Source organism: Lepeophtheirus salmonis, chromosome 4, assembly GCF_016086655.4.
Source record: "Lepeophtheirus salmonis chromosome 4, UVic_Lsal_1.4, whole genome shotgun sequence".
Taxonomy (NCBI): domain Eukaryota; kingdom Metazoa; phylum Arthropoda; class Copepoda; order Siphonostomatoida; family Caligidae; genus Lepeophtheirus; species Lepeophtheirus salmonis.
Genome location: NC_052134.2, coordinates 31,433,283 through 31,456,823, shown reverse-complemented (window position 1 = coordinate 31,456,823; position 23,541 = coordinate 31,433,283). Strand labels below are relative to the sequence as shown.

The 23,541-nt window shown below is 29.9% G+C and overlaps 1 protein-coding gene across 4 annotated transcripts in view; it reads left to right on the top strand.

The window, feature by feature from the left end:
• Positions 1-23,541, top strand: part of LOC121115708 (teneurin-a) — a 282,618-nt gene that overhangs the window by 169,623 nt on the left and 89,454 nt on the right. For 2 of the 4 annotated variants that reach the window (XM_071887820.1, XM_071887821.1), the window contains 7 exons: positions 10,501-10,851; positions 12,194-12,336; positions 12,395-12,611; positions 14,277-14,427; positions 14,487-14,699; positions 22,231-22,343; positions 22,795-22,908. In XM_071887820.1, coding sequence (XP_071743921.1) covers positions 10,629-10,851; positions 12,194-12,336; positions 12,395-12,611; positions 14,277-14,427; positions 14,487-14,699; positions 22,231-22,343; positions 22,795-22,908 — 1,174 coding nt within the window. In that variant the 5' untranslated portion in view covers positions 10,501-10,628. Of the gene's footprint in view, positions 1-2,911; positions 3,234-10,500; positions 10,852-12,193; positions 12,337-12,394; positions 12,612-14,276; positions 14,428-14,486; positions 14,700-22,230; positions 22,344-22,794; positions 22,909-23,541 lie in introns of those variants that run through there. The other 2 variants (XM_040709822.2, XM_071887822.1) reach the window with 2 other exon arrangements.

The following is a 23,541-nucleotide window of genomic DNA, read 5'->3' as shown; positions in this document are numbered from 1 at the left end:
ATGTCACCCAGAGAGAAATCCAAACACAGAGACTAAAACATGGTAGGGGTAGAGATTGCAATTTTAAGGAATCAAGCCTGAGAGAGATCAGTCTTGAGAATCTTATACTACCACCGGATAATAAATGTAATGTACAAAATATTTTCAAAAAGTGTGGTATTCATTTAGATATGTGAAGAAGAGTCATAGGTGAAGAAATAGATCTCTGAGAACATCCGCCATTTGTCCATAAAAAACATTGGTTATAAAAACATGGTTGATTTACCAGTTTCAAAGCAAAGTTTTATAGTTTTTACAAATACATACAATCCATTATTCACTGTATGTATTTATCAGGAATACGTAGACGCTTTAATTCCAGCGTAACGTGTGTATATAGTATTTATTTTATATCCATCCATTCTATACAGGGTTTATTTTTCGCAAAGTCATAAAACGGATTTGGTTTTTATTCTCGGATAATTTTTCTGAAGAAGGGAGTACATAAAAAGAGTCAACCCCTTGTTTCCATGGAATCAAAGATGAGTCAGAGCGATGAATGAGGAGTTGGGAGGCAGATGGAAGGAGATCCTTTTTGGCGAATATAAATGTCAAAGATGATGAGCGGTTTTTTGATTTTTTTGCATTTTGGTCCAACCGTTCTAACGACATTTGTTGTGCGTCAACTCAAAACTGAACTTATATAAAAATCATGAAAATATGAATTTTCCACTTGATTTTTTTACCCATAAATACGTACCAGCCCCAATATCTCGATCAATAATGGGCTTCATACTCAAATTTAAAGAATGATTTGAGATACTCAAGAATAAAATCTTTATTTTAAAGCCTACATATAATTTATAAGACTTAAATACACTAAAATATCATTTTAAATATAACTTTTTGCTTTTAATTGTGAATTAATTTTTTGCCGACTTTAAGTACAACCTGCATGTGTATAAAGGATTGATCAAAACAATTTTTTAATAGAAATAGAAGATCATTTGTTAAATCAAACAGAAGGGAAAAAGACAAAAATCACTTAATAGATGGCAAATTCCTCCAACTATATGAATATTCTTAATTTAATAGTTGGAAATTATTCAAAGCTTAATAACATTTAATTTATTTTAAACCATCAATTAATTTATAAAAAGTCTTTATACCAATTGTTTTGTAGCAGGTCCGCTACCAAAATACGTACTCTTTGATATTTTTTTAATTTAAAACAAAAACTTGGATAGAATAATTCAAATCCATTTACATGGGCTTCCTCTCGATTTTTGTTTGAGTGGGATCTAGTTCAGAAAATGAATGACTTTTTATAAATAACAATTTTCCTTCTTGCTCGTTTATAAAGGACAATTTTGTTTGGTGTGTGGGAGAGGCACATGAATTTGAAGTTTTACGTTATCGGCGGGTCAATGTCTCTATGGTGTTGTAAGTACAGGTTATAGTATAAAGTTAGTATTGTATCACCGCGTTTTAGGGTTCAGTGCCCCCATTAACTCTACTTATAGTACCAGAATTTCAAACAACATTAAAAAAAGGAACAATTAAATAGAAAATCTAAAGCTGACTAAAATATAGTATTTTAGATATTTTTAGAATACCATTTTGGTATATTTCATTCGAAACCCTTGTGCTTCCCCAACCCTTTACTTCAATAATTCAATAGTTGTAAAATATAAAAAAGTTTGTATTACTTTTAAATACGTTTATTGATTTGATTTTACGTAACATTTTCTTAGAAAATGTTCTCACAGAAAATAAAATCATCAACATTTTTTTACCGAAAAAAATAGTTTGGTTGTGATGAAGATAAGTAACGTTCGGAATTTCAAAAATGAAGTGAATGCAAGTACCATTACAGTAAATATAAAGGTATCTTATGGTTGTAGTATCTTAATGAATATTTTATAACCCAGTGGTTTAAAAAACCAGGAGTATATTTATTATTTTGTTTTCAAAAAATTGTAGTGGACATGTCCTAATTCCTCCACCAATAGTAATTGTTTATTATCTTCATATATTTTAAGCTTTAAAAAAAGGCCGATTTTATCGTGAGACAAGTCTGGGGAAAGAAAAATTGGACTTTTTTTTTTTAATTTTAGAAGATAAATTTTTGAATCTTTTTTATTTCTTAATAATATTGATTTTTTTAGAAAACAAAACTCTTGTGTTTAATTTGTATTTTTTAATTTTTTTTTTAAATTACCTTGTTTTGTAGGAAATAAGAATATTTTGAAAGCATTTTAAATGATTTTCGCAGACAAAACATTTTCTATTATTTTTTAATGACCTTTAAAAGAAAACATTTATTTAAAAAATGATAATTTGAAAAAAAATCTACCGTTTGCAGGGCCCTTTTTATATAATCACACGCCCGGATGTTCATAGCTGGTACTTGGATTTTTCTTTTGGGTGTTTGATCAAACTTTTGCCAACATTAGCAGATTATTTTTTTTTTAGAAAAAAACAGATTTAAAAATACAAAACAATTTGTGAACAATTTTTTGTGTCAGAGGGTGTACACCTCCCGTGTTCAAGGCTCTGGTCGATGCAAATATCCTTTCCATCATGGTTAAGAACCATTGGTATATAAATCTGTCAAATAACGCTTAATAGATAAATGAGGAAATAATATATTTAAACATGATTAAATCCGTTAAAATGCACTTGAAGTTCTTTTAAACATTATTTATAATTAAAATAATTACTAAAAAATATGTCAAACCAATGTATCTATGTAAATATTATGTATACAAAATATCTATTCAATAACGACACACTCTGTACATAAATAATAATTCTCTTTTACTCACTCACTCTCTTTTTTTCTTTTTCTTTCCATTCCTCTCACACTCTCACGTCTTCTTCCTCTCCTTACTTACCAAAAAAGAAGGGAAAAAAAATAGAATCTACATACGTACAACCTCAGTCTTTTTAGAGAGGTTGTCCAAGGAACAACAGCTATATATATTTCAATTGAGCAGCAAACACCACGTCAAATTATTATTGATAACATGTTTTTTTTACCTTTTGAGTGAGTGTTTGGACATATGTCTGTATTTAATAAGTATAAATACATTTTTATTAATAAAAAAAAAATATTGCAAAAAGGATGTGAGGAATTGAAAAAAAAAAAAAAAAAAAAAACATTTAAAAAATAAAATTCCAAAGTGAACATTGGGATCTTTTGAAAAAAAAAAAAAGGAATTATTTTATTCGTAAAATAATCCGTGTATAATGTAAGTCTTTTTATTTATGTATTGAGTTAACAAAAGTTGTCAAATTAATTCATTTGCCATATGACAGAAAATATATAGAAATGTACCAAATAATAACTTTGACATGAAATATTTATATATTGAAGTTGTAACTTGTCATATATGTATATTACCAATTAATGCTATGATTTCATTTTTATCCATACAAGTTACGTAGTTATTACATATTTACGAGTAATAAAACTGTGGATATTTGAACTTTATATTGTTCAACAGAGTATATTTGTTTGAAGAGTAATTTCCATCAAAATAGTAAGATATTACATCGACCATGAATTAATTATTGCATTATTTTCATCACAACTCATCCTCTAAATAATTCATTCCTTGATTTTAACTTTTATTTATAAATATTCAGTAAAGTTCTGTCAAATAAGTTTTTAGTCATTTTGTTTACTAATGTATTTCTTGTGGAGGTTGCGGGATAATGTTATATTTATTTATTTGGTATATTTTTAATTTCATTTCCTACGAATAGGAAACGAATCGATATTAATTAATTTACGTAGGATGTTTTATATACTCACTCCATTATTTTATATGGCGCTTCAAAGGGACGTAGGGAGAGAGGGAGGGTGGCGTCATCATCCCTTGCACCCCTCCCCTTTCCTCATTCCCGATGAATGAAACATTCATTGTTTTGTTTTGTGTATAATTTCTTTCCTATTCCATTCAACAATAACGAAAGAGTTTCAAAATGTATAATAAATACATTCTTAGAGTTTGCTTCTGCTCAAGTTTATGCCGAGTTTATTTCCTTATGCTGTGTTCAGACAAATTATTACGAATATAATTATTGTTAATACTAGGAGTCTTTTTATGATGTACAGAGTAGATACCTAATGAATGATTCGAATGTAACATGTGTCTCTAAAACTCAGTGAACCAAATGATTAAGAAAAAAAAAACGAGTCGTCCCGTCACAAATTCATTTCTTATTGTACATACGAGTATATCCATTTTTTCCATTATGGTGTGTGTTTTTATATCGGTAATTTGTTGTTAAGAGCTGGATGAAAAAAAAAAATGGTCAAAGTGTTTTATTTTCCATTTAGATACGTCCATTAATTTATTGACTAAATTATGAATATTTAAATTTGATGACTATGCATATTTTAATGTTGACAAAAGAAAAGAATACAAAAATATCAACAGATATCAACAAAAACCCTCTTTTTTTTTAAAGAACAAGACAGCAACTTTAGAAATAAATGGAGGGGACTCGTCTAATGAAATTATGTTTTGTGAAATCATCGTTTGTAGCACATTATTAAATTACACATGATTTTAAACCCTTTAGAGAACATCTGTTCTAGTGTCTGTCATGTTTTGAGGAGACACTTTTAAAATAATTTTATTTTTTTGTTCCTTGTTATTTTCAAGTATCATTTAAATCGTTTTATGTCAGCATTTGTCAAAAAAAAAAAAAAAAAAAAAAATAGCAGATAATTTAATAATCATCATTTAACGAATGTATATTAAATGTATGTGAAATAAATAATAAAACTAATAATTTTTGCTGAATTACATCTTCCTTTTTTTTTTTTTTTGGTTTATATCAAATAATAATTTTTTTTTGTCAAGTTGTAAAAATCTTTTATTTTATATGACAGTTTTTATTCAATTAGAGTCCTTAATACGCCCGAAATTTATATATAATTTCTTTCTGTTATTGCAATAAAGTTTTTATAAATAAATACATTAATTATCCACATATTATCTTCATCTGACAATTTTCTATTATTGTTGTAGAAAATATCATTGGAGGATTCTTTGTTCCTCCAAGAAATTATTATTTTCTTTTAGAGGCGTAAAATTTCAAACGTTATTTTCTTTCATATACAAATGATTCGTAATTTGTTTTCGTCAACTATTTAACAATATCACAATATTATTTGTGTATGATAATATATTATTCTATTACTATTTAAGTGTGGGGAATTCAAAATCAATTCGTCATGCACAAAAAATAATTAATTTATTCAATTATATTTAGCAAAAAAAAAATCAAATTTGAACTTAAAAAACTCATACTGTTTGTTTTTTTTCCAAAATCTGGTTCAAAACACTTGCTATGCACCCAAGTCTACTAAATGAACTTGACGAATTAACCCCTCGACCCTGATTTAAATCAGTAGAAATATTGACTGAATCAGCATTATTTTGAAACTTAAAAAAGTATAGCTTTATCAAGTGTGAGAACCATTACAAGAAAATCTAGAAGCGCGACCGAAAAAATTATAAATTAAAATAGTACCCAGGGGTGGCGAAAAGACCTGATATCTATTGCAATTCAAAGTCGAGTCTCAAGTTTTGTATTTTTGAAGGTCATTTCAAGTCCATAATCATAGCAAGGGTCTTCATTAGTTCACTATGAAATATTTATCAAGTCCAAGTCGAGTCTTGTGTCAATGATTATGGACATCAAGTCGAGTCGCAGGTCTTCAAAATATGGAATCTTGTTGAGTCTTGTGAGTGTCCCCACCTTTTATTATAACCCAATCCAATTTTAGGGAGCGATATAGCTCAGTGGACAGCTCGCTCGGGAGAAGTCTGAAGTCAATGTGTGTGAGTTTGAATCCCAATCGCTCTTAGATACATATTGGTCAGATGAATTTATTGAACGTCTAAAATGTGTATTTACTCCATCGGACCAAAGGGGGGAAGGATAAATGAGTTTCGGGTCGAGTCGGCTATCACTCGGACTATGAATCTACAAAATATCTAATAATTTAAACTTTGTTGTCCAATATGTAGTAGCAATTTATTATTAGTATAGCCTTTTTTCCTACATGATTATCTCTGTTTTATTCTTTTATTTTCTATTCTTCCTGAAGATAAATGATGGCTTTTAACGAAAAAAAAAATAATAATTTTCCTCGGTTTATTTTCCTCTCTCTTTCTTTCTCTTCAATTACATATTGTCCCATTTTTCAAAAATGTAAAAAAAAAAACCAAAAAAACATCGAGAATGAACAATATTATCATTTTTTTATAGAAAATAAAGAGTTACATTCATCTGATTATATAATGAGAGATGCATCTGGAATAATATTACAGTAATAGTTTTACAATTGTGAATGATTGGATTATACCTAATTAATTTTATGGAAGGGGGAGGCCTACTGCATAATATATAGGCATAGATTACAATCTACATGCATATTTATATATATAAATATATATGCTAAATGAATCACGTTCATTTTTATTTATTATGATGAATGTACTTAGAGGAACAAATGAGGAATGTTTCGTTTGTAAGGTACTACTAATAAAATAGGGATTCAGAGGAAATGATGATAAGAATTTTCCCCCATGTATTTTTATGTATAAGGAATATACTACTTCTTAATCTCCAAGAGAGATGAACGTAGTTACTTATACTTATTTATACATGTAGCTATACTTACATTTGTACATGACTCGACTCTGAAAAAAAGAAGGAGTTGTAGATAAGAAGAAAAATGAAGAATTGGGCTAGAGAGTTTTTTAAGCTTTGCAGCAATTCTTAGGACATTTTTTTATTTAATAAGTTGTAATATGTATACTCTAATACTCTAAGGAACTGATTCACAACCTTTCAAATATAGCAAACTATATTACAAAAAAAAAAAAAAAAAAAAAAAAAAAAAAACAATGAGGAAGCGACCCCAGTCCTTAAAACATCTTTTAGCTACAGTTAATTTTTTTGTACAATAAACTCCAATTATGAATTATATATATTTTATTCTTGAAGTAAGTAAACTCTCCGTAAATTCTTCATTGGAGAAGCCGGTCGCCATGATATTAGAGGGAATTAATAAGACTCATTCAACGCTCATACAGAATTGTTAATGCTTTTGAGTCATGAATGGCCTCCGAAGCAAACATCTTTGACTTCCGACCATCAGCCTCGACTACCAATGGAACGATATTCTTACTTTTCTTACAATAAAAATAGCCACTAAGTAAAAAAATATCGGCAGTATGCTGTGAAAATTTGGATAATCTAGTCACAAATCGGCTAATTTGGCAATACTGATGGTGGGAACAACAGCGGAGACGCGACTAAAACAAAAAAGTCACCAAACCTATTCAATACTGGTTCCCATGTTGTGTTGAGTGACTTTGGGCAAGGAGTGCTCCCTGCTTAGGGAAACTGTTACTTTCAGTTTCATGCTATGAATTTATATAACTTCACCGTGTTTTATATAATATACACATTTGGCTCAAAATCAATTAAGGGCCCCTTGACATTGGTGTTAAGAAAAACAGTTTGGGAAACACAACTCTAAGGAACCACGCAGACTGTATCGACTTGTAAATTTTAACAAACTGTTAATTTGTAAAAAAAAAGAAAACACCCTGAAAAATGACATGGTAACCAAGTTTGAAGTTAGAAGAATATTTGGGGGAAGAAGAGATTACCTGTCATAACTTTTCATTCGATAATTATCTACAAGCAGCTATGCGAGTATGAAGGAAATAATCCATATCGTAATCTGTATCTAGCAAAGACATATGTAGAGCTTAGGGATGGGTCCGAGTTCGGGTGTATCAAACTCCCGTATGTTCTTGGATTTTCTTACATATTCCCTCAATTTTGACCAAAAAAAAAAAGCATTGTGGTCTTTGGTGGTCATAAGGCATATGTTTACAATAACTTCTTATTTTTTCTATATTTGTCTTATCCACATGAAGAGCTTGAATTTGATATAAAACCTGATTTGGTTTTAGGGGGGAAAAAACAATTTTTTTTTTAATTTCCCAGAATATATATATATATATATAAGTGCTCGGTACTTGACACCCGGGACACTTTTGACTTTGTTGATTTTTGCATACATATTTATATTAGGAAATGTCACATTTGAGAAAATAGGAACGAATTCCATTATAAATATAGAAATCATGGACTGTTTGATGCACTTTAGTCTGGATACCAGGCGTGCCTGAATTTTAAATTTGAAAAATACCTGCATATTAACCAAAAACGGATATTCTCCTGTAATTACTAGTTTGCAAGTTAAATTTTAATAAAGTTTCATATTGATAGTTCATATATATGAGTGGAAATCTTGCTTTAGTTAGCAAGAATCAAATGTTGTAAATATAATAGTAATGGCAATAACTACTTAACCTAATTCCTGCTATGCTTAAATGCCCTATAAATAAATTTCATATTTTTTTTACTAATATATGTCGTAATATATCCAATAATATTATGCAGGGTGAGGGCTCAAAAATTAGAATCCTTTTCGAGGCTGTCTAGCCTCAGTTCTAAAAGTCGGATAACTTTGTACTTGTCAAGTCATTGGAAAGAACTGACAAAAAGCTACAATTGTATGTTTTTGTAAAATCAAAAAATGTCCGAGCAACAAGCAAAACGGATGAGGGTGTGCGATCTACTCCATGTACAACTCGACAAGTGGACGCTGTTCTGAAGAGGAAAAAGGATCGCTTCTTGGAGGAATCAAGAGCTCAGGTAAAGGGAACCTTCAGGACCAATCATCCGGCTCAGGTCATGGTCCTCGGTGTCGTGGCGTCGGACGGCAGAAATATCTTCAATCCCAACGAGAAAGTCAACAAGGACGTCTACTATAATGTCTTGCCATGGTTGAAGAGCATTTTTCCCAGGGAAACTTATTTGTTTATCCAAGACGGTGCCCAGCTCCAGGAAGGTATATCATTTTTGCAGAACATGGCTGCCTTATGACTGGGATACTTTTAGCCTTCGTCCTCATCCTACGTGAGCCCTCTGGACTTTGCTGTGTTAATGAGTCTTGGAGGGCAAGACGAACAAGACTTATCACCCAAATGTCAATAAAAATATGGGGAAGTGAAAACGGCTTTTAGGTTTTATAATATTTTAGTTCTCACCCTTTATAAATGATAAAGGGTCTGAGAAGTCAATTTTGCCACAATAAATATTACTTTGAAATATGGTCATAAAATATTTTGACCTATACATTTGATTTAATTTGGGATCCATTTGTACAAAATATTTGCTCAAATTTTTATATTATCAACAATTTACGTCATGATTATATTTTTATTTTTTTTACAAAATTTGCCATTTTTTACAAGTTACAGTTTATAGCAACTATATGTACATTAATTCTATCATATTATATTGATATACTTAATTTTAATTAATTATTTATAATTAATGGATTTGTGGGCATTTGAACTTTAAAATATACCACAAAATACTCATTAATTATTTATTGACATTAAAAAAGTCGGCAATTTTGTATATAATTTCATATATTGACCATCTAACGAATATTCAATCATTGCATTTTTCGTTTCCCTATTTTGTAATTAAAATATACTTACAATATGACGTACGGAAATACGACAAGTTGCAAACCTTTGTAAGTGTGCTATCTGCGTACATTTTTATGTGTCTGAGGATACAATTGTATAATCTACTTAATAAATCATTAATAGAGGTCGGATTTTTTGAGAGTACAAGGAGAGGTCGGAAGTGATACTAATAGGGCTACTAAAATAGTAAACTTGTTAATATTAGCAGCTTATTCTTGATTTTGAAGGGAGAAAAGGAATAACTGCTATATAGAGGAGAACCTTCTATCTTTAAAATAACATGAGTATAGGGAAAGTATTATAATTATATTGAAATACATATATATTTATTTCATTTTGAATATATAAAGTAATATACACCGAAAAAAGACGAAAATTTATCTTTCAGAGGGAGATGTTAACACCACTCTGATCTATTAAAAAAATGAACAAGAAAGAAAACAAAGCACACGCTCAAACTTTTTTTTTTTTCTTTCCAATTGCTAAACTGTGTTTTCTCTATATAAAAATCATATCCCTATTCATTAATATCTGTACAATTTAAAAATAAGCTCATTTTCATTTCTTCTGTCATCAGACTCTTGAAGCATAGTGAACGTTCGTTTAGGTACTCTTTCCTCATTTTCTTCCATTTTAGATGCTAAATGAACATAGGAATTTTAAGACCTTTTGATTATGTTTTAACTTTTAATTGACTATATTAGCCTTTTATTTGGAGAGTAGAATTGTACCTTCTCAGTCGATTTTTTTCTCTTGATGAAGCTAACATTACTTGACACCTCGTCTGACTTTGTATTGTAAGCCCATATTTATGTATCTAATTTTTTGGATGTAACTTGTATAATCTACTTATAAAAGTTACTGCTTGTATAATTGTTTAATTGAGTTATCTTATTTTATTATTATTCTTTTTCAGGTATGACATTTGAGCTGCCAAGAAACAATTAGGACATTTTCTAATTCATACGTTCGTTGATTTATTCTAATAGAAGTCAGATACTTATTAATATAAGATAAATCAAATCAATATCCCTTTCACCAAAAATGCGTTCTTCTCGAACCGGCTCCAAATGGGATCGCTCAATAGACGAATCCGGAGCATACTCCTCATCCGAGGAAGATGATGAGAGGGCCAGGTTGAAAAAACCTCATGGGAGTAGCGGTGGCGGTGGGGGGTGCGGTGTATATGGCCGTAGTTCGGAAGTAACGTCCCCAATTGAGAGTGATAATACCTATGCTGAAGCAAATCTACTACAAACTGACAAAGGTGAGGAAGGATTTTGCATTTTTCTTTTGTTTTTCCCATTTTGAGCATAATTGGAATTCACTCAACTGTTTTATGATTATGTGACTAAATAAAGAGATTAAAACAAAATGATTATATTTATAAATTCTTTATCGTTCATTGAGTTTATGCTTAAAAAAACATAATAACAAACGAAGTCTTTTGAGTCATTTTTAAATAACTTTTTTGAATGTAGAATCGAGGAACAACACTTTGAGCGTTTTTACATATTCTAATAATACTTTTGGATTTTCATTTTAGATAAACTCGTTTATATTTAAATAAACAATTAATTTTTTATTCCTTATAAGCTGACCCATGAAATAGGTACATTAATCCGTCATCTAAGGGCAGACTTCACTTTTTTTTTTTTTTGTTAAAAAATGTTCCTCCCAACCACGCCCCTATTAACAATCCTTAAAATGCGTACTAAAATTTAGAATGGTTTAAACAACGAAACACCGTTTTCACTAATATATTAGTAATGTAACTCAGTTTATGAATTGAATTAGATTAGTAGGACTTTAATTGTAGTTTACTATACGTTTCATTTAGACCTAATTAAAGGGTTTATCACTCATATACAAATGGTACAGATGAATTGATAAATACTTCACTGGATTAAATATATGATGACGTCATTCACTAAAGATGGTTTTATAAGAAGCTTTTGTGTCCCGTTTGGACCTTTCCCTAAAATGGAGGACAAAACAGGACAGGAAGTCAAAAAATTTAATTTAGTCAATTTTTTTATCACTGTAGAACAATAAAAGCCTTTAAAGTTGGATTCGAGTAAAAAATTTCGAGTTGGAGTTTTTTAGTTCTGCATTGAGTTGAGTTTGTGTTAGGGCAATACTCCAATTTTATAATTTCAACATAATCTACAATAACAGTTCTTCTTTTAACGTCTGTAGTTGATTACTGTACTTTTGAGTGATACTAAAAATGTTACTCATCATTACTCCAATGTCTTGAGTTTAATTGTTTGAACTCTAGTATACTTGAGTTTTTCCAAAAAATATTTTGATTTTTAATAGTTTTCATAAAATTATCAACTTTAGGAATATCGATTTTTTTCCAAGTTCGAGTAATACTCAAATCCAACACTAATAGCGACTTTGAATGTGTATTTTTTGTCTACCCCTTTTTCTCTTTGAGGCTAAAATATACCCCTCCCCCCTTCCGTTCTTCATCAACTCAGTTGATAATAATAGAATTATATATACTCTGAGCTACATTAAAGATATAACAAATAAATTTTACAAAAATTATTTATAAAGTTTTTTAAAACTTTATTTGTTTTTGATCATTTTAACAACAAAAGGTATGGATTTAAGTGACAGTGAAGTCTATGAAGGAAGCAATGGAAGTATAAATCATCGCTATCAACTCCCTCATCAAAACATTCTCCGATCTCCACATCGAGAGCCACATCGTTTCCTCGGAGGACGCTCAAATAGTTCACAGGTATTCATTATTTTCTGGTCTATTATTATTTATGTACATATGTGATATCAACTGTTAGGATAATAAAAGTCAGTTTTATGGAACGGGGAGTCGAGGTGTCGTTTCGAGTCGTACTTCCACAAATCTACCCATTCGAAGAGCAACCAATGGACCCCTCCCAGATCCTCCAAATACTTCCACACGCCGTGGAGGGCAACTAGTAATTACTCCTGATCGGAATTGGGGGAATGGAGAACCGCTAGGAATGGCAGAGACACGCCTTGGGAATCGTGAAGGTGAGTGGGAAGGACAGTCAAGAAGTAATAAATATAAAAAAGAATTTGAAATCTGTCAAAAAGCTGCTTTGTATTTTTTTTAACCCCTTTAATTTATTCCTTTTCAAAAATGTGGAAAAGAAAAGAAAAGATTAAAAAAGAAAATAAAGGAAATATTTTTGGACATTTACTTACATAAAATCTTCATTTACTCTTTGAATTTACCCTTGTTTTTTTTGTCTTTGTCTCTATTGATAAGATATCAAAAATATTATGAAGGGGGTGGAAAGGTCAAAGTAGCTTTAAATAAGGGTCAAAATGGAATGTGACAGACAAGCAAAGATTATCTCTCACAAGTGATAAAAATATATACGTATTTTTATTACTATATATTTCACAAATTGAATCATTGATTTATAATCTCGCTCCGAGTTAGAGAGTATAAACGTAAAAACTAATATGTACGAGTACAGTAGAAGGAACTGAAACAAGGATTCATCTTAATCCCGTAGTACTTTATACATTCGTAGGTACGTACGTGCGTCTATGTAACTGACAGTAATCCCTCGGAATATGTATTTTAATCAAAGGCGAGCACACATATAATCCAAGAGACCAAAGATTGTTTCCTAATTAAAAGGCTCCAACACACGCGTTGTAGATTTAAACGCCACGCTTCAGGGCGCATTCATCAATCATCATTCAATACATCGAGGAATGTGCAAAAGACTAAGATTCTTTTTATTTTATTTTTTTGCCTCCTCGTAGAAGGAAGGGGGGAAGGTTAGATTTGTAATTCAATTTATCACTATTCTAATCTCTTTTGTTTCTATAGGATTAGAAACATCTGAAACACTTCAACATTAAAGCCCCAAATGCGTCTTATATAAAATAACGAATAATTAATTCATAAATTTGTCAAAACGTGTTGCAAGACTAATTTGCTATGGATTTTCAAATCCTTGAATCGTGTGTCAGGGATCTTTTTATTTTTATTCAGAGGGTGGAGGTTATATGACGTTGGCAGTAAACCCCATACTCACACCATGTTGGAGGCATAGTTTTTTATTTATATAGAGACTAGGGGTAGTGACTTTCATTGCTCGGAGTTATTAGGCATTGACGAACATACAAATTTTGCTTTAATAATATAGAAGATAACTCCTAAAATCTCTAAAATTAGTTGTTATTTTAACTAAGTTTAGCGCCACCATACGCTCCGGCGACGTCCCATTCATGTTGTGAGAAATAATTAAGATAAGATTGGTCTAGTAGGCGGTAACTCAAAACCATATATTTCACAAACCAGAGTGAAAAAAAAGAAGATTTGATTCCAGGGAGTACTTTAACTCATTGCTAAACTTATCTTAAGTCACATTCCTATTTTTAAATTTTATATCAATTCTATATAAACATATAGTGCTCCCTATGACTATTTCCAATTGAAAAATACATACAGACCAACTTATGCAAAAATACATCCAAAAGTCATTCGAAGAAAACTTAAATCTAATGGGTTTAAAAATGAAAAAAAAAAAAAATGCTGTGTTTTAGAAACAAAAGTTATTCATTTTATAAGTTTGGTGATTGTGCCTCCTTCAATGTTTGACTTCTAAAATGATGACCTCACGTTATCACATTAAAATGTAAACCTGTTTTAACGAATTGAACTCTTTTTATTTTCAGACTATGGCCTCAAATATGGAACCTCTCTTCATCTTGCACATCAGTCACAACCTAAGGGTAGCCGCAACCAAACGCAACAGCAATCCCTTGTTTCTTCGAGTGGGGGAAGCAGCAGTTCAACGACCAAGGCGTCTTCTCTCCATAGACGAAGGTATGCAGTACTAAAATAAGTAACATAGGTCCTAATAAACCTTTTCCTCCTTCCATCAGCCTCTCTGACGACTCTCTCAGTATCGATAAACACATAAATCCAAACTCATCTGGAGGTTCAACCTCCACAGCCGTGATTACCTCTGCTTCGAATCCAGTCAATGAAGAATCCCTACACCAACATCATCAACTTACAATGGATCCCATCGTCATGCCAGGTTTCCCTGTGCGAACACTCCAGGGTCATCCCCCGCCACCTTATTCGCCCTCAAGGTAAGGTGTTTTTACTATCTTTTTTGGCAAGGGTTGCCATTTGTTCACATTAAAAATTTCATGCATATTCATTCATTGAGCATGGATCAATACTATGGAAAAATTCCAAAAAAAAAAAAAAATACACAACTAAACATTAAAATGTATAATTTTTTTGTTTTTTTGAGGAATTTATACTTAAATATACAAATGTATGTATAAAGTTTGAATAAAGACACTCGTCGTTGTGGGGTCAACAAAAAATATATAAGAGACGAAAATTTAATTACATTCTGCTCTAGAAAACTCTTATTAAATAACATTTTTATTTAAAAAAATGACAATACAACTTATAGGAGAAAAGAAAAACAGAAAGGGAAAGAGGGGGGGGACCCCTTCAGTCCTCCATTGTTTTCTTAAATAACTTTTGAAGTAAACAAAACTTTTCATCCATTCACGCATATCCTATTTCTGTATAAATAATTAAGTTCTGACAGAATTTGGCGCTACATATCTACCTACAAACATACATAATTAGAGTTGTATAAAATATGACCAAGAATCCGTCCGATTTTTTTTTATTAGTGAGAATCTGAAGAGTGTTTTTTGATTTTCTAAAACTGTTAGTATTATTATTTCATTTTTCAGAATGTAACAATATCCAAGTGTGTATAGTAATAACTAGTGCAAATGCTCATTAAAGACGCAGAGTAGTAATGAAGGTTTGCTCAGGAGTTATAAGAGTTAGGCCTTGTTGAACTTTGAGTTGAGTTATGGATCGAAATCAAAGTCATTCTAGCATTCACGAGGGTGGGTCGTAAAGTCTGTGCAAAAATAAAAACTACTTCATTGTTTGGGGTCAACCTTTTTTATCTTTCAATATAGTCTCTTTTTAGGCTTATATACCTCCTCGTTTAAATAAAATCTTTTTCGTCCAGCCATTTCTTCAAATTGCAGAACAAATAGTAGTTTGAGGAAGACAAGTACGGAGAATAAAGGAAACCTCAAACGAGTTGGAACCCTATTTCCTTTAATTTTGCAACCACACTTACTGAGGTGTGATCTGGTGCATTGTCGTGATGGAGAAGGGTTTTTTTGTGGGTTCTCGTGGGTTTTTTCTTGCAGCTTGGTTTTCAAACGGTCCAATAAGGATGAATAATATACACTTGTAATAGTTTTACCCTTTTCCGGATAGTCGATGATGGATTTTATCAATAATTTCTGGAGTAGTAGCCTCAACAGGGCGTTTAGAATGTCCAACGTCACTTATGCTAATATGACCACTCGGAAAATTTTGAAGCCCCTCATGAACTGTTCTAATTGAAAGTGCAGAGTCCTCATAATGTTTATCAAGCTTATTTTGAGTCTCATTAGGCGTTTCCCCTTACATAAACTGATGTTTAATCAACACATGAAATTCTTTTCTGTCCATTTTTTGAAAATCCCTCCACTTCCTCGATTCAAACGAATGCCAAACAGAAAAAAAATATACTCATCTGGCTTGAAAGCTGGTGTGTGTTCTTCCAGGAGATGCTACTAACTAAATATAATCTCAATACACGCAATCCCTTGGACTTTTCAAACGACCCTCGTATGTCTTTGCTTATATACGGAGTGGAATTTGTGTTTATTTTCTTCTTCTCACAGCTGCTTCCAGACAATCAAATAAAATGTCATGACAGCTAAGCTGCTCTCCTCCAAACATTTTTCAAATTGTCTGAATTATCACGTATTTATTTTCGATTTTTTTTTGTTTTTACATATCAGAAGGTCATATTTTATACAACTCTAGATATAATAGAAGAGCTATTAGAATTAATTGCAGAATAGATTTGTTCAAAAAATTAGAGTTTTTTTTTAAACCGGGAAACAATGTCACTTTCAAAATATGAATATTTTTTTGAAATCAATACATAAAAATTATATAAAAAATATTCGACATATTTCCTTTAATATGTGGCTAAATATTACGTACAGTGTAGGTACCTCTGTTTACAATATGAAGAGTGTTTTAGTTTGTTTTTTGCTAACGAAAGGGAAGTTTGTACTTTAAATTTCAAGATTAAAATATATTTACACATTTTTGAAAGTATTCTATTTTTTTGAAATTTTCGCACACATTAAAATGTTTCGAGTATCATTTGAGGCAATTTTATGAAGTTGATATTAACCATATATGTGATATACTATAAGATTAAAGAGGCAGAAAAAAGACAAGTTGGAAATTAGGAAACTCTGGCCTAATTGAAATGAGAGGAAAAAGCTTTTTCTTATAACTGTAATTATTACCTTCAAATATAAAGGGTTTGAAATTGTTTAACATACATTTTATAGATGTGTTACTCGTTATCAAAAATATTATATTAGAAGTATGTAATATTATTCACAATATGTACTCATCCTATAGCTTTCAAATGATATGACAAAAAAACAGATTTTTCCGTTTGATGCTAATAGAGAAATCGTCGCTTTTTTCTCTCTAATAATGTTTAATGTACATAAATTGCGTTGTTGTCATTTTAATAAATAAATGATATTGATTCTACCTTCATTTGATAGAAAAATAATTGAATTAAAGTAAGTTTTATTAGTTACTACTTCACTCATCAATGATGGTTTTTATAATATACTTTTATAATCATACAACTATGCAACTATTCTTTAGAATTAAAAAAAAATTATTTGAAAATATATATTTAATGGCCATTTATGTTGATTTTATTGTTTATTGTTTTATTCAAAAGGGATGAGTTGTTTATAATCATTTTCAATAGTAAAGTAGACAATTTAAATCGAATTAAATATTAAATACTACAAAATCTTTTTAAAATAAGGAATACCATAACCTTTACTTTATACTACTTTTGAAAATAAAATGAATTTAATAACCAATATATCCATGTATGTTAAGCAAAAAAATAATGATACTTGATGATAAAAAATATTCAATGTGCCCTCTATGTGAGTAACATAAAGGTAATATAAAAAAAATTCGCAGTTGGCAAAAAGTTATTTTCTTCATTTATGTTCAACAAATAATAAAAGAACTTATTTATATATGTCTTTGTATCAGGAGTTGAAAAAGTGTTTTTAACCCTAATTTAGTTTAATGAACTATAAAAAGAGTTTTGTTTTTATTTGACGTATATATGTACATCCTTAATCATTTATGTATATGATATCTATTGGCCTCTATAACTACCTCCAAACCAGGGAGAAAATTAATTCAAACTTTATAAATATTGTTATTGTCAATATTTGGTACCCTCGCTTGAGTGTCAAAAATGCTATTTTTAACCTTTATACCTCCATCTTTTTTTCTATGTGAGCTAAAAAAATTTATTTAAGAAGCAATGTCATAAAAGATCCTTAAACCCTTCAAAAAGGCAATGGAATAAGTCTTTTTTTAAACTCCCGTTAATTTATATAGCGACATAATCTTTGGTCTCTACTCATTTGCATAGTTTGTATCTTTTTTTTCCTTCGTCCGTTTGTTTTGACATCAAATGTTTGGTTTGGTTTGGAAAAGAGGCTCTTTTTTTTTGGTAACATGTGCACGATTATTTTGTACTGATGCCTTTTTCTGACGAACAAAAAGGGGGAAATGGGAGGGGGAATGTTGTTTTTAGCTCCTCCAATAATATTTGGATGTTTATCTAATGAGCAAACTTTAATAGTTTTATTTTCATTAAAGGTGAATGAGAGTTTGATGGTTTTAAGGGAAGGAGGGGGATACATATATGCAGAAACCCACAGTTGGTGCCATAGTATTTATCCATCCCCATATCAGATTTTTGAATACTTTAAAAGCAAAAAAAAAACAACATTATATTAACGATATTTGAAACTCTTTTTAAGACTGATTTTTTTTCCTTCCTGTTATAACACAAATCAAAGATCCCGTGATCTCAGGTCCCAAATACCTCTAATCCTATCAGAAGTGATGCCCATAGGGTTAATTTTTCTACGAATCTTTACTCAAAAAAACGTAACAATTCAGCTCTCAGATCAAAATTGAACATCATTTTACAAAATTCCTTGGAACTATCAGTCATTATCTTCTCATTTGATCAAATTGAAAATAATTAAAGAATAATGAATAAATACTGTGTTTTGTGTTATTTTGCCTTAATTATGAAGTTACAACTGCATCAAACTTGATGAGTTCTCGTTATATTTATTAACTATTCAATCGTGTATGTACCTTGGTATTTATATTATAGTGAAAATTTAGCTTTTAATATGTATTTATGTATTAAAATATAAGGTCAACTTACATTTAAAAAACTTTAAAAATAATAACACGTTATATTAATGGTACTTGGAACACCAATATTTTTTCCGATTACGTCTTAGGTAATTTTTCTTGGATGATCTGGACCAATATTTTGGTCAAGGCGGAGGTATAAAACCCTGGATTGTAATTAAAATCGTAGATTAAAAAATACATAACAAATACGAGGGGGGCAAATTATATATATTTTTTTTTTTTGTCGGACGGATCAAGACAAATTTTACTACAAGGCTCGTATAGACCAAAATTGGACCAAATTAGTTTGGTCTTACAGAAATTATAAATATCTACGACTGGTCTAGGATTTTCAGATTGAACTCCAGTACTCGTATATACCCATAACTATTTTAAATATGAATTGAATTTCTATTCGCGAATTTTTTCCTATTTTTATAAACACTTGTAACAAATATTATATAAAATAAAATATACTTATATTTTTCGGTCCCAATCTATGACATTTCAGAACGTTTGTAAATTTAGTTGCTTGTATAATTTTTTTTTTTTTTTTAAATATGAAATTGCCTGGACCCTTGGACCTGAAAAATCAGTAGCTTATGCTATATTTGACTATATATTGTGCATTTTTCTATGATCAAACTTAATACCTTGTTTTGTTTTAGCGAGAATTTACATTTTGGAGGAAATCTTTCACTCTTTTGGAATGAATCCTTGTCCAAAAAAGTTACCATAATAATTACTTAACGGCTTAATTTTTTTAAGCTAGACAGCTTTCAAAGCTCGTACAAGAGCTGTATTACAAGAGTAAAGTTACAAGCTCTCCCAAGGACAAAAAAAAGTTATAGTTTTTGAAAGAATTAGCATTGTAGAAATCAGCTCTAATTTATTACCTAGTTGAAAAATATATTATACTTTTATCCTGTAAGATATATGTATTAAATAAATAAATATAATATCCCGTAAAATTTTATTTTTTTACAGGAAAAAATGCAATTACTACCCTTTTATAACTTTTTACGCTTTTTAGGAGAAATTTTTTGGATTTAAAAAGTAGAAAAAAATATCATATATATATATAAATAACATACATATTATATTTCAAAAACCCTCAGCTTTTTTTAACGAAAAAATATATAATTTTACACTTTTTATGTATATATTTTGCCACTCTTCTCCCAAAAAGGGGATTCATGAGAAGGATTAAGGGCTAATCAAAGTGCATATTTTGATACATATGAAAAGAGAGAAACTTGTGTTTTGTCGTTATTATTTAAGAACCAACTTTTGTTGTCCCAGAATGAAACTAATGAAAGTGAGGAATAAAAACAAAGAAAAGCAAAACAAAAGGATTATCCAAATGGTACGTACATACAAATAGGTATAATAAACCCTTGTTTGGTTGGTTTGTATATATGAGCATACTGTAGCAGGGGGTTGTCTAAATGAAAGGTAATCCGACTGGATAAAAAATAACAACAACATTATATATACGAGTATAAATATATATTTTTTTTTTTTGCAAAAGAAAGATCCAATCCTGTGCTACTGTGGAAAATATAATAATATATTCAATAAATGTACTTTTTCTATTGAATAACTTTGATTCGATGATAGTCACAGAATTTTGTGTTAGCTACGTGAATAGATTTTCTGATTTATTTTTCAATGAATTTTTCGCTTTTGTCCCTGTTGTTGTTGAATCACTACAGATACATATATATGTATGTATGGCAGATAAATATATATATATAATCTGTAAAGTGTGTATACGCAAATCATACCTCGCCAATTAGAGCTCCATAGGGCCATTATTACTTACAATCAATGTTAGGGTATTAAAACAAAATTGTGACAAAATTTATCAGCTTTCATATGCTGCATTATTGGTTGTGATACTTCAACAAACAGTGACAATGGTGGCAAGAATACTGTGCTCCAAACTTGTGGCCCCCTCCACACCGAACTGCTCTCAACTTGACAATGGTGTATATTCGTAAGAAGCAAGGTCTGCAATGTCCCCTTACTTTAATGTTGACTCTCTGAATGCCTCCGTTGAGAAGGAGTATGCTGTCCCGTGACTACGTCAAAATTTGAGAAATAATTGTGAATATTTTTAATAGAAAAATATTCCTCATAAAGTATATGTTGTTCTTGATGAAGTTGATTTAAATCTTACGATCAAAAACGCTACGATTTCTTTATGCGAACTGTACATATTACCTAAGATGGAAAGAGTACGTAATTGATAAATAAATTGTCGAGACCTTTGAGTCGACAATTATTCATAATTAGCCTTAACAGTAAACACCCGTTTTGTTGAATATAGCGGTACTATAGTGATACAACGGGTTACTGACATATTGTTAGCAGTACTTGCAGCTCCAATACGTCTCACAAAAATTGACACACCGTTGACGCAGCTCTTCAAATATCAGAACCCTAAACAAAAAATTTCCAACTGGTACCCAACTACGAAATAAAAATCATGCAGACACCTCTGTCAGTTAATGCTAATTTCTCTTAATTACATTTTTGTACTTATTTAAAAGTACGGATATTTATATTAATCTGTACAAACATATTCATATTGTTTCAACATTAGTTCCAAGTCAATTTAACTCATTTCAATTTATGAAAAATACTTTTTTTTTTTTGGAAGACAAATATGCTATTATTTATTTTAGTATTGTGAGTTGTATTGTATCAAAAATTGTGAGCTGTTCCCTAAAAGATATTTTAAAGGGAAAATATTTTTAAAATATTATTTTTTGTCAACAGCATGGTCTTTGTTTTTCAATTAGATGCAAATATATAAAATGAAATTTGTGTTATTATAAATATCCAATGAACTTTTATTTTATTACTAATTATTTCCTTAAATTTCTAAAAAACCAATTACTACGGCTCACAAACATTGCTTCAAAATATAATGAAAACTAACTTTTTCTTCAAAAAAATATGTAATTCCATATGTTATCTGTACTTTCTAATCCTTTTAACATAGAAATATTCATAATCATCCCGCATATTTATTTTTATCATTCATCATATCACATATATTTTAAGAAATATTGCAAAATGAAATATTTTATAATTATAAGACAGTATCACAAGTTTAGCTCTTTAGTTTTTTTTTGTGTGCTATATAATTAAATCATGGAAAATTGAACAAATATTGTTCAGTAAAGTGAGATTCTAATGTGACTGTTACTTAAAGTAAGGTTAATGACTAAATGTTGACTTAATCTGTGTGATACATCTATATTATTTAATCATAATTTTTATTTATATTTACAGAGAAAAGTTTCGAATTGGAAAAAAATGTTCTTTCCACTGCTCATGGAAACTCGTTGCGTTTGCTTTGACTCTCCTGACCCTTGTTTTATCTTCTGTGATTGCATATTTCGGAGGTAATTCAAGCACATTATGCACAACTTTTTGTGATTTTTTTCATAAATACCTATGATTTTCTTTCAACATCAATATATATATATATTCATATTAAACTATGGGAAGCCTCAGAAATCCACTTTATTTGAAGGTGAAGTGATGGTCCCCTGTTTATATTTATTTATCTATATTTTGACTTCATTCAATTGTTTTATTCATATATATATTGTGTTTAAAACTATGCACATATTATGTAGATTAGACCTTGAAAAAAGGTAAACGATTCAATGTATGACTTACATGCTTTGCATGAATATTTCAAGCCTCATTAAAATAGCAATTATTTATTTTTCAACAATCAAAAATCCTATATTTTTTTTTATAAATTTTCTCGAATAATCATACTATACTTTATATGAATAATGTATTCAAAAATGCGTCAAATTGATTAATGCTATTTGTATTTCGTAGCTGTTAAATACCCAAGTCATTCCCCACTCCGTGATGTCATCATATCAGAGGACTGTATCACGTCCGATCCTCCGCTCTCAGTACTCTCTGTCGAAAAGCAACAAATGCAACAAGGTAAGAGGACTAATTATTGATTTATACGTAAATATAAATGTTTCATAGAAACCTCTGCCTACGAACTTTGTTAAAGGAAACTCATGAACAGAGAGCATCTCAATAATTTAACGTAGAAACACTCTGGTGAAAAGTTTTCAGCTTATGAGCCAATCCAATGTTCTATTCTCTCTTTTTGTTTTCTAAACTAAAGTTCGTATTATGAGTAAATATCTGTTTAGATTTTTACATTTCTAAAATATTCATATAAATCCCTCATTATCATCTTTAAATTAATTTGCGGATTTGCTCGTTATTTTAAAATAAATTAGAATAATAATTTCATGTCCATACTTTTTACGAATGAAAATGTTTAAAATAATCACTTTGTATGCTTTAGATACGTGTTATTTATATCTTTTATCTATAAAATATTTAGGACAGCTTATAAAAAATTCAATTAATGGCTAAATATATACAAAATGAAATCTGATAGTTTCATTTTTACTCTTAACTAAAGCTCCCATAGAAAAGAAAAATATTTTTTTCATACGAATGACTGACTACATCATTTTTCAGATTGAATTAAATTCAAAAAGATACTATGTAAAAGCAAAAAAACATATCAATATATCGTTGCTTTTTTCAATTAAT